We start from the raw sequence: 12087 nt of genomic DNA, 5'->3' as shown, positions 1-12087 counted from the left end.
TAGAAAGAGAGGTATTGTGTTGCAAAGTCTCCACCAATCAAATTGCATATCACTCTGCTTACCCTGAGCAGAAAATGATCATTATCGAACTTAGTCAAGGTATTGATGTAATAAAACTATACACCAAGTTTCATCACTCTCACTTACTTAGAACTAAAGTTATCGTGTCCAAAACATCAACCAATCAAATTGCTTATCTCCGCTTACACTAAGCAGAAAATGCTCATCCTCGCACTCCATCAAGGCATTCACCTTAAAACACCTACACCAAGTTTGAACATTCTAGCTCAGTTAGAAGCAGAATTATCTTGTCCCAAAAAGTGTGACAGACGGACGGACAGACTCAATTTAATAGTCCCCTGCTTTCTTTGAAAGACGGACAAATTTGTGAATTATTTGTGGAATCCATAAATTGCCAAAAACATTAATGAAATCATCTTAAAATAGGTTAAGCACATCTTTAATTACTGATTTCACTACCTGCAAAAATTGATGGAAGTACGGACAAAGCCCTATAAATACGATATTTTGGCCCATTTGAAAAACATACGCGTACTGACTAGATACCACATCAGTCAAATTTGTTGAATGCATTGTGTTTTATTCAGATCTGTCAAGTGAACAATATCCAATTACATGTATTTACTGCTACTAAAAATCTATAACTGAATGTACTCTAAAATCAGAGTAGTTGTAGCATATTTGTTTAAAACACAAATTTGTAAATGTTAACTTAAACATAATAAATATCTGGGTACATAATATATTAACAATCTTCATATGCTATTTTTTTTATGTACACATAACCAAATACCAATTATTTTTTTAAATTGACTTTTTCCCAGCACTGCTTGTATCACGGGTATAAAAAGTTCTAATCTCATCCCAGTAAGACAACTGTTAATATTTTATCTATCTTTTAATAAGTCTCTTGATACAAGTAATCTCATTATTTCATTTGTTCCTGAAAACAAAATATTACATATTCTACATAAAAATTTAATTCAACAATAAATGAATAAAGAATTCTGATTTTAATTTGACAAAGAACAAATCAATAGATGTTAATATGACTAGGAGCAAAACAATAATCTGTTTTATTTACAATATCACAATGACATATTGTGAACACCTTAACCCTTAACCGGTTGACGTCATTTTGACTTGAAGTGACTTTGCGCCAGTTGCATTTTCGATAAAAAATCAAATATTTCATGGCTTGATCCACGCTAATATGTAGGCCACTCAGATTGGTTATTTAACATTTAATTAAGAAACCAATCAAAATACTAACACTAGATAATGTCTCGACTTGGATTTAATCAGATTTAAAACCGACCCATCACGTAAGGTGACAGGCTTATTACATATCGAGCAGCATAGATTGATGAAATTTCAATTCAACATATCTTTGTAAATACTGAACAGAATTGAACCATTTTTGGACTGATATTTCTGTTAGAGATTCATTTTTCTCAATACTGCAAGGGATACCTATTGCACTTAAATGAAGCAATGAATCATTAACATTTTTTACTGAGATGTGAACAATGCTGAAAACAGAATTTTGGCAGCAGAATAGCTTTTCTGTCTACTGTGAAAAAGCTTACTGTAAATTGAAAATCACTTATTTATTTGCATGGATGAGATACCTATCAGGTATTAGCCTTGTTCATTCAGTGCTCACATTACAGTCTTCAGACTGAAACCACTTTACATAGCACACAAGTAATATTGATAAGAAAATTTTAGCTGGCAATATTAATACAAACCTTCTAATATAGAGTGTACTCGACTGTCACGGAAATACTGTTGTACTGGATATTCTTTTAAATAACCATAACCACCAAACATCTGTAATGCCTGGTTACATATCTATAATATATATTCTCCGTTAAATATGGCTATATAATTTATATAATGTACACATGCAATGTTATTTATAGATTTTGATAATTAAATTTAAATTTTGGTGAATAACTTTGGGTTAAATTTTAGATTTCTAGAAATTGTAAATCTTAAAAAGATAGGTTGCCAGGCAACGAAACATACGCCCACAGCAGCTAAATCGTCCTGGCAGTCAACAAGATTTGTGGCATATTTTTAATTTTCGGTAATGAAACATTTATAATACACTAAAATCTGATTATAAATTAAAAGTCAAACGGATATTAACTTTGGCCTCTAGAGCGTCCACAAGATTTTTCAAAGTGATCAAGGGCCATAACTCTGGCAGTAATTATTGCAAATCGCTGAAAATCAAAAGGCGTCTTCGTCTCATGACCGTAAACACTGTGTATAAATTTAAAGTCAATCGGATATTAATTTTGACAATCGGATATTAATTTTGACCTCTAGAGTGTCCACAAGATTTTTCAAAGTGATTAAGGGCCATAACTCTGGCAGTAATTATCGGAAATTGCTGAAAATCAATAGGCTTCTTCGTCTCATGACCTTAAACACTGTGTATAAATTTAAAGTCAATCGGATATTAACTTTGGCCTCTATAGCGTCCACAAGATTTTTCAAAGTGATCAAGGGCCATAACTCTGGAAGTAAAAATCAATAGGCTTCTTCGTCTCATGACCTTAAACACTGCGTATGAATTTAAAGCCAATCGGATATTAACTTTGGCCTGTACAGCGTCCACATGATTTTTTGATGTGATCAAGGGCCATAACTCTGGCAGTAATTATCGGAAATAGCTGAAAATCAATAGGCTTCTTTGTCTCATGACCTTAAACACTGTGTATAAATTTACAGTCAATCGGATATTAACTTTGGCCTCTATAGCGTCCACAAGATTTTTCAAAATGATCAAGGGCCATAACTCTGGCAGTAATTATCGGAAATTGCTAAAAATCAATAGGCTTCTTCGTCACATGACCTTAAACACTGTGTATGAATCGGATATTAACTTTGACCTCTAGAGCGTCTACAAGATTTTTTTAAGTGATCAAGGGCCATAACTCTGGCAGTAATTATCGGAAATCGCTGAAAATAAATAGGATTCTTCGTCTCATGACCTTAAACACTGTGTATAAATTTAAGATCAATCAGATATTAACTTTGGCCTCTAGAGCGTCCACCAGATTTTATGAAGTGATCAAGGGCCATAACTCTGGCAGTAATAATCGGAAATTGCTGAAAATCAAGAGGCTTCTTCGCCTCAAGACCTTAAACACTGTGTATAAATTTAAAGTCAATCGGATATTAACTTTAGCCTCTAGAGCGTCCACAAGCAATTGTGGACGCCGGACAGACGGACGGGGGGGACGACAATATACGACCACATTTAAATGTGGGCGGATAAAAATCAATAAGTTTACTTCTAAGGAAAAAATGATGAAATTCTATTAGCCTTAATTGATATTGACTAATGAATGACATCAAATAGCTCTGAAAATCAATTCAAATTCGCATGTTTGTGTAAGCACTAAATTTTTAAAATGAAGCTTTAAATTCAAAATTTGTTACTACGACTAGTAATAATTTGGCGCTACCAATCTCAGAATTAAGAAAGGGTCCATCCGAATGACGATTTAAGTCATCCCAAAATATCTAAAAGCAAAATTGGGAAATGTAGTCTGAAACTCTAATCATATCTTTTATCCATTATTATGTATTCGGGACTGTCCAACAAATAAATCTCCAAAACAAAACAGAACTCTTACTTTGAAACATTCATCTGTTGCAAATAATTTTGCCATAGAACAAAGTGGAACAGCATTAGGTGCTTTATTCTGTAGAGCTACTGCTGCATTTCTGACCATTAAACGAGATGCAACTAACCCAGCAGCCATGTCAGCAAACTTAAACTGCAGATACTGTCAACAGAAACAAAATATTTCATATGGATACATCATAAATAAAATCCTTGATTTTCACCTCCCTGCTCCCCTACCAACCACAAAAGATTTTAAAGCACATTGAAGCTTCAAAGCTATTAATATATACTGCAAATTATTTTAAACAACAGAAATGAAGACGATTTAAATTTGTCAATCAACTAATGTGGAAAAGTTTTAAGTTCTTTGGTGAAATGTTACCTATAAATATTGAAACCTAAGATAGCAGTAGTAGAGATTTGCAGATCAGGTGATGTTCTAGGGAATGAGGTTTAACCATTAAAGGGCCAATCTCGATTATATATAGGATATTAACCTACCCGAGGTTGATATGGTAGAGAACGCGCGGGCGAAGCCGAGGTAGAGTAGGTTTATATCCGACATATACAACGCCATTTCACCCTTAAATTTAATGGGCTCTTCCATTAAAAGGCAACAACGATTGGATAATTGCTCGACAGTTTCCGCCAAATAGCAAAAATCACCGAAGTAATCACGTGCAATTACGTGCATGTTTTTGTTTATATGTCGTCATTTTGGAGTATTGAATTGAAAGCAAAAACAAAATGGATAGTAATACGAAGTCAGACAAATAATCAATCCTTTTTAGCCAACATATTGACGATGGAATAGATGTGAATGCAAATATCAACTAGGATCTATCCAGTGATGAGATTTCAAAAAATTTCTTGTCGGACATTTTTTCCCGAAAATAAAGGGGCATAACTCTTATCGTAATTTAAGCCGACGTTTTCAAAACACAATTAAGAATCACGTGTCAACAAAATATATTCAAATTCATATGTAAAATAAAATATCCAAAGCCTGCAGAAAATTTGGATCAAAAGGCATTCTTTTCCAAGAATTCTGACAGTTGAACCATGATTGAAGGTTTTCGGTATGTTCAGAGAAGGATTTGACCGACTGTTTGAAGTGGACTGTACCCAAAACTACTTTACAAAGGAACTCTTGGGTGATAAATACTTTCAAGTCTTGTAGTGTGTGGAGAAATAATCGCAATGTGGATGAAAAGAAAATTCTGAAAGATGTTTTAGACATGGATAACCTATCTAAATACATGTATGTCGATAAGTACGCCGTTTATTTCGGTCCTGAATGTTAGAAACTGTACCATAACAAATTTTAATTGTCAAAAGAATAAAAATTTATTTCTGTGGGTTTTTTTTGTATTATTTCGATCATCTACGTCATCAGCGGTTGATATGAGCCGAATATATTGACCTGAGATGACTTCATTAGCGGTGGAATTATTCTAATTGCATCATTTAGCTTAAAGTAACCAATCATATCGTTAATTACACAAGTTCAGGGCCATGATCACACTTGATTGTGCGTGATATTCATATGGTTATAAGAGAAACCGGGGAACTTTGTAAGACAGACTTGCATTAGATTCCAGAGATCGAGGGTACATCTGAGTTCCTAGACAGCCGAGAGGCTGGATAGGGTGGAGAAGTGGTTTTAGCTATATAGTATTGTAATTTGTGCTATGCTTGTATACCTGTATTCAGTTATATGCTATAAAACGAATATATCAACCTATGATGATGTCATGACAGGTTGTTATGAGATATAACTGCTATGGACATCAAAGTAAAAACTACCGCCAGTTGTATATATTTTGGAGATAAAACCGCTTAATTTTGTGTGAAAAGCCCTTTAAATCCTCTACCTTAGTGCCAAGCAACTAACTCAATAGAGCAACTTACTCGATATACGTGATACATTTTCAAACAAATTAAACCCTTTCGTCTTCATCTGGAATTGGAGACCAGTGGCCCACGCTGTCCAAACGACACAATATTGTGAGCTGAAATTTTGAGACAATGCAAATACACCATTCCTCTATATTTTGGCGCTTAAATTTCATACGTACACAGACTTTTATTTCTGAGACTCTGTTAAAATTGGGATGGTCCCTTTAACGTCTCCTCAACACAATACTTCTGTCATTTTATCTTTATAGCTAGCTACATGCACATTATAAGAGAGGAGGATTTTGCACCTGACAGCAGCATCTGCAATTTCTCATCTTCTATTTCATATTGCCAATCTATGTGGGCCTCGGTATTGCCTTCCATCCAAACTAGGAACACGTTCCTTGTCAGCCTGATTTTCTAAGATATGTCTGCTAATTTGATGCAAATGAGATATTTTATACCTGATAATTTTCTAAAGTCTGTCCGAACTGTTTCCGTACTTTAAAATGATCCCGTACATGTTCCATACTAGCATGAGCACCTCCCAACGAACATGAAGCTGAAATAAATAAAGACAATCCAGCATTTCAATATGGCTATGCTACTGAAAATACAGAGACAGTCTTCCAGCCACCCTTGTTATTTGTACCACTATTTCAAATAAATATCAGGGATGTTCCCATACCAACTGTTTGGCTCCAAGAGAACTGCAGAACAAAATACAGATTGAACAAATGGTACAAAAACACTGCATATGAAGATACTGGTACTCAAATTCTATATATATTGTCAGCTACAAGATATCTAATAATGAGAGATTGACTAGGAAATTTAAAGTCCTTCCAATACAAAATTAAAGGCAATGGAAAAGGTAGTCCCGGTTTGGTTTTCTAATAAATATGCATGCACGAACAAGTAATATTGAATATAATCACAACTGTGTAAAATGAGGAAATCTTACCAACATTTATTCTGCCTCCATTTAATCCTCTCATAGCTATGGTAAAACCATCTCCTTCACCACCTATTCTATTAGCTACAGGTACTTTACAATCTTCAAATATCACAGCTCGTATAGGATGAGAATTCCAACCTACCTAAACAAATATCACAGCTTGTATAGGATCAGAATTCCAACCTACCTAAACAAGTATCACAGCTTGTATAGGATGAGGGAGCCACGGTGACTCAGAGAGTAAGATTAGCTCGCTAACCTGAAGGTTCTGTGTGCGATCCTGGGATATCCGGCATGGTTCCCCCTTTTCAGTGGTGTAGGACAGAGGGTCTGGCAAGGGACAATGTATAGTCATTTGGATGGATACGAAAAACCGGGGTCCTGTGTACACATTGGTGTGCACGTAAAAGAAACCCTTGACATCGGAACTTGATATTCGAGTAGGCTGTAGTGCATGGCATATGCTCGTCTTCATTAGCCAAGTTGGAGCAGAACAGTAAGACATTAAACCCTATTCCATTTCATTTTGTATAGGATGAGAATTCTAACCTACCTAAACAAATTGTTTTATTATTTTATAATCTTTGGCATGTTTACAATGAGGTGAACCGATGCTCGAATTCAAACAGCCATCGATTTTTATAAAATATTAATTCTTAATGTATCTTAATTAAATATTTTACTGAAATTGGTATAGCTGAAAAAAGGTCATTTTGAACATGTACCCAATCAAATATTAGTAATATTTATTCCAGTAGACAAAATATTTTATGTGTGGAGACCATGTTGTTAACATCGCCTGTCCAACCTTGTGGGTTTTCTCCGGGTCCTCTGGTTTCCTCACACTGCTAAAGACCCCTTGTGCAAGCGAATTATTAAAATAAAATTGAACCATGTGTAAGTTCCGAAATGACCTAGTTTGTGTCGAGTGGACATTAACTCTCTCTCTCACTCTCTCCCTCTCTCAGATAAACCATACTGGAGGAAAGACATATACAGGTACACTTTTAAAACAAATTCTGCAGAATTAATTCCCTTCAATTTAAAAGGTTTAAATAATAAATATAATCATACGATAAAATAAGATGAGGTTAAACTTTAATCAATACCTTTTTCTCTTTTTTACCAAATGATAATCCTGGTGTATCTTTTTCTACTAGAATACATGATATACCTTTAGCTCCTTCTGTACCAGTTCTACACATAACTAAATATACATCTGTTACACCGGCTCCACTTATAAATACCTACAATATAAACTTAAAATATACACTTACAATATACACCAAGATACATAAATTTACATATAGTTCTTTTAATTAGAATTATCTTGAGTCACACAAGTTGAGTGCTTTTCTCACAACAGGATTCCCTTAATAAAATCTATTCGTAGTGTCTTAAAAATTTTTGAAACCTAAAGGCAGTGACAAAATGAACAATTTGAAACAGTATCAGTTTGAACTACATCGGTTACAAATGTACTTGATTATCCAGTTGCTTGATGTTTTTTAATTCTCTTTTATGTAACTCTCTTATTCGTATACACTGTTTTGATTTCAGCCAATATTATTAGGCCAAATTGAAAAATGTAACATTATATTCTAGAGATAATCTATTTACGACCTTTTCTCCGTTTAAGATATAACTATCTCCATCTTTTTTAGCTGAAGTAATTAATGATGCTGCATCACTACCAGCACCTAGTGAATACAAGAAATAATCATTGTGAAAATAAAATAAATCTCAAAATATATATTCATACACTAGAATTAACAATGTGTAAATTGTATAATAACATTACATCCCACTAAAAACAATATTGCTACACTCTTTATTTATACGCGGGGGGTTGGATGGCCGAATGGTTAGCACGTGCGCGCTGTATCATACGGTCTGTCATTGAGTCAACTGGCGGGGTTTCGATTCCTCGGTGGTACATGACAAGGAGTAGGGTCACCTCTCCAACCTCGTGGGTTTTCTCCAGGTCCTCCAGTTTCCTCCCACTGCTAAAGACCCCTACGCGCAAGCGAATTATTGAAATAAAACATTGAACCATGTGTTACTCTGTCATTGTCTTTTACCTGGTTCTGTCAAACAATATGATGCACATACATCCATACAAGCTAACTGTGGTATCCAAGTTTCTTTTAATTTTTCACTACCAAATTCATCTATCATCCATGCACACATACTGATAAATAATAAAAACAATATCTTTTATTTCATATACAGTACAACCAATAAATACACCAAAAATATATCACTGATCTAACAACCAATTGTGAAAATACCTATATAGAAAATAGTAACCATACTGTCAAGTCATTGAAAAATTATGTTGTTTCTACAATGTTAAGATATATGACTGTATGTACCGTCATACTAAACTTAGGCGGTCTGTCTACAGTTAGCTCCGTCTGAGAACAGACACTAAGCTAGTTGACCGACATTTTAAGTACTAAATCAACGATTTTAGTCAAAAACACTAAGTATGCTTCGAGAATTTTGTTGAGTATTTTTCTGCTCCCATTTATTAAAATTGAAAGAAGTTTATTGAGTCTTTGTGTGTATAACAGATGTGAAACGGAGTAGAAACGCATTACAAAACAGTACATTAATTTTTAGATATGGCGGTCATTTAGGGCAGAGATCTATTCTCGATGAATGAAGAAGATGGATGTCTGTGCGCAGAATGTATGTACCGTATGCAACTAATTTCCATAAACTTAAATAGTTTAAGATTTTACTCAATTCTGAAATAGGCAAAAAAGTAAGGACTCATAATAATTTTTTTTTTTCCGAATGTTTGTTAAATATTGAATGTTGTTTAATAATAACCACTTACTTGTGAATGCTAATGTAAGCAGTAGTACTTACACATCCTGTTGATAATGCTTCAAATATAACAGATGCATCTAATCTTGTTAAACCAGTACCGCCATATGCTTCTTGACAATACACTGCTCCAAATCCCAACTCACCCGCCTTCTTCATTACATCACGAGGGAAATGTTCCTGAAAATATATTTGAAAATATAATTATTATATTTACTATACTATATCTTTACTATAACCTTGGCTAATAAAGATGTGCATATGCAGTGTGTTATGAGAGAAATTTTGTCCAGGTAGCAACATTTTTACCTACTCTTCAACGATTTCTGATTGTCAAAGGTACTTTTATGTGCACACCAAAGAAGTCAGAGAAAGAGAGAAATGTGGTTTATCGTCCACTCGACACAGACTAGGTCATTTCTGGACTAACATATGGTTTAATTTTATTTCAATAATTCGCTTGCGAGTAGGGGTCTTTAGCAGTGGGAGGAAACCGGAGGACACAGAGAAAACCCACAAGGTTGGACAGGCGACCCTACTCCTTGTCACGAACAGCCGAGGATTCGAAACCATGCCAGATGACTCAATGACAAGCCTTATGATACAACGTGTACGTTCTAACCATTCGGCCATTCAACCCATCCAAGAAATCACAGGTGGACATCTGTTTTATGTACCATTTGAGAAAGACTAGTCAGTTTTCCATACCAGGTTCTCAGTCCTGTACCATAACAAGGGAAATCAGGCTGGAAAATCCCAATTGGATTAAAATACAGATCTATATTTCGTTATGTTTATTTATACTTTCGATGCCTTGACTAGATGAAGATCTGACTGGTTGTAGTGAAAGGTTGGGTAATAAGTCATATGACGTCAGACACCGTACACCAAAAACTCGCCCTAACAGACCGTTTCATTGGCTAATCCCTCACGTGGGTTTTATAACAACTCTTCAAGATAATAGTGTAGTAAAAACAAGTAAAACAAAATTTTGAACTATAAAAAACGAAACGAAACAGGATCAGTGTTTTAATCAGATTGGGAAAATCCTGAACAACTTTCTTGTCTACACCGGGATTGAACCCAGAACCTCCTTATGGCTCCCTTCTTATTTGTGAACTTTGTTCATTAATATGAGCTTATCATGAACACTGGGAGAATGTGGAACAGTATACAGACCTCTTGATCCCAGTCTTTCATGTAAGGGGCCATTTCGTTCTTGGCAAAATCTCTAGCCATCTGTTGAATATGTTTCTGCTCATCTGACAAGCCATCACTAGCTAATACACAATAAGATATCAGTTAATAATTTGAAGCATTTTTCAGTACTAAAATGTACTAATATTATTTTTTAACATTTAATTAAGAAAACAAAATCATAATATCAACAGTAGATAATATCTCTTGGCTTTGATTCAATCAGATTAAAAAAGACGCCCATCAAAAGATTTTAATGAAGATTAGGCCTATAGGCTCTATAGGTGGCATTGGCTTGTTTTGAATATATCTTATTCATAGGATGCAGAATGTAGACAAATTTTCAATTCATCATATTATCTTAGTACTGAATAGTTCAGTCATGAACCTTATAATAGCCTAGTCAATGGTGTAGCTGACAATGTGAAAAATGCTTTTCTATATAGGCCAGTTGTTGGATTTCGATGTGTTATTTTCGAATCTAATAATTACATTTACTTTCTTGGTGAAAGTGATAATGCCTCTTTAATTTCAATTTCAGTAATACAATACACAGTAGGCCTATCTGTATGTAGGCCTACATATCATATATTAATATAGCCTATTTTAAATATAGCCTGATCCAGCCTACATCAGGGATGTCACATTATTCAAACAGTAAAATAAAACATTGTATACATTTGGGAACATCTGTGCAATACCCTGCTGTGAAATAGCCAGCTTGACATTTAAAAATAATTTTGTCAAACCCCCTAAAGATGATTTTCTTAAACATGAAATCAAAATTTCATACAACTGCAAGTGAAAGTAGATAAACATGTCATCTTCAGTGGCCTACTCTACATTCGTGTTTTGAGCTCTCCAATAAAATAATAAATTAGCAGCCAATCAATATACATGAAAAGATTACCATCTATACAACTTCCTGAGAAAATTTGTCTTATATTGCTTAATGGTAATGCTCGTTGTCTTCTAAACATATACTTAGCCCATGAACAAGGTCGACCCAAGGAAGCCATATTGTAATTATGGAAGACCAAACGGCCCATTATTTTTTCAATTTGCCAATAGGACGGATACATATCAACGCATCTTTCGGATATCTTCTTCTCCCACCAAAAATACCAAAAAATAACTTTCTGTGGGAAACAAAAATTGGTTTAACGTCCACTCAACACAAACTATGTCATTTCGGGACTAACATGGTTCATATTTTTTATTTCTACAATTCACTTGTAGGGGTCTTTAGCAGCGGCAGGAAACCTGAGGTCCCGGAAAAAACCCACGAGGTTGGACAGGCAAACCTACTCCTTTTCATGTACAAGTAGGGAATCAAACCACCCCTTGACTCAATGACAGACCTTATGGTTTCATGCGCACACACCACTAGACCATACAATCCCCCCTGAAGTGTACAATTTTTAAGGTTGGATTGCAAAAGGGGAAAGATTTTGTAATGGTGCCTCAGAGGAGGTAGTAGTGGCATGGTTGGATAGCAAAAGGGAAAAGATTATGTAATGGTGCCTCAGTG

At 34.7% G+C, this 12087-nt stretch overlaps 1 protein-coding gene across 1 annotated transcript; it reads right to left on the bottom strand.

The window, feature by feature from the left end:
* Positions 1-542: 542 nt before the first annotated feature.
* Positions 543-11606, bottom strand: LOC126812326 (isobutyryl-CoA dehydrogenase, mitochondrial). The gene is made up of 11 exons (XM_050538673.2): positions 11467-11606; positions 10539-10639; positions 9370-9539; positions 8606-8715; positions 8148-8224; positions 7634-7771; positions 6531-6666; positions 6031-6128; positions 3675-3827; positions 1773-1875; positions 543-964 (listed from the first exon to the last, which is right to left on the bottom strand). The coding sequence occupies exons 1-11, from the start codon at positions 11603-11605 to the stop codon at positions 909-911; spliced, it is 1281 nt and encodes a 426-aa protein (XP_050394630.2). The 5' UTR covers position 11606; the 3' UTR covers positions 543-908.
* Between the last annotated feature and the right edge of the window lie 481 nt (positions 11607-12087).

The sequence above is a fragment of the Patella vulgata genome, chromosome 2 (assembly GCF_932274485.2).
Source record: "Patella vulgata chromosome 2, xgPatVulg1.2, whole genome shotgun sequence".
Lineage (NCBI taxonomy): Eukaryota > Metazoa > Mollusca > Gastropoda > Patellidae > Patella > Patella vulgata.
Note: the sequence above shows the minus strand (reverse complement) of the source record. Positions and strands in the feature narration are given on the sequence as shown.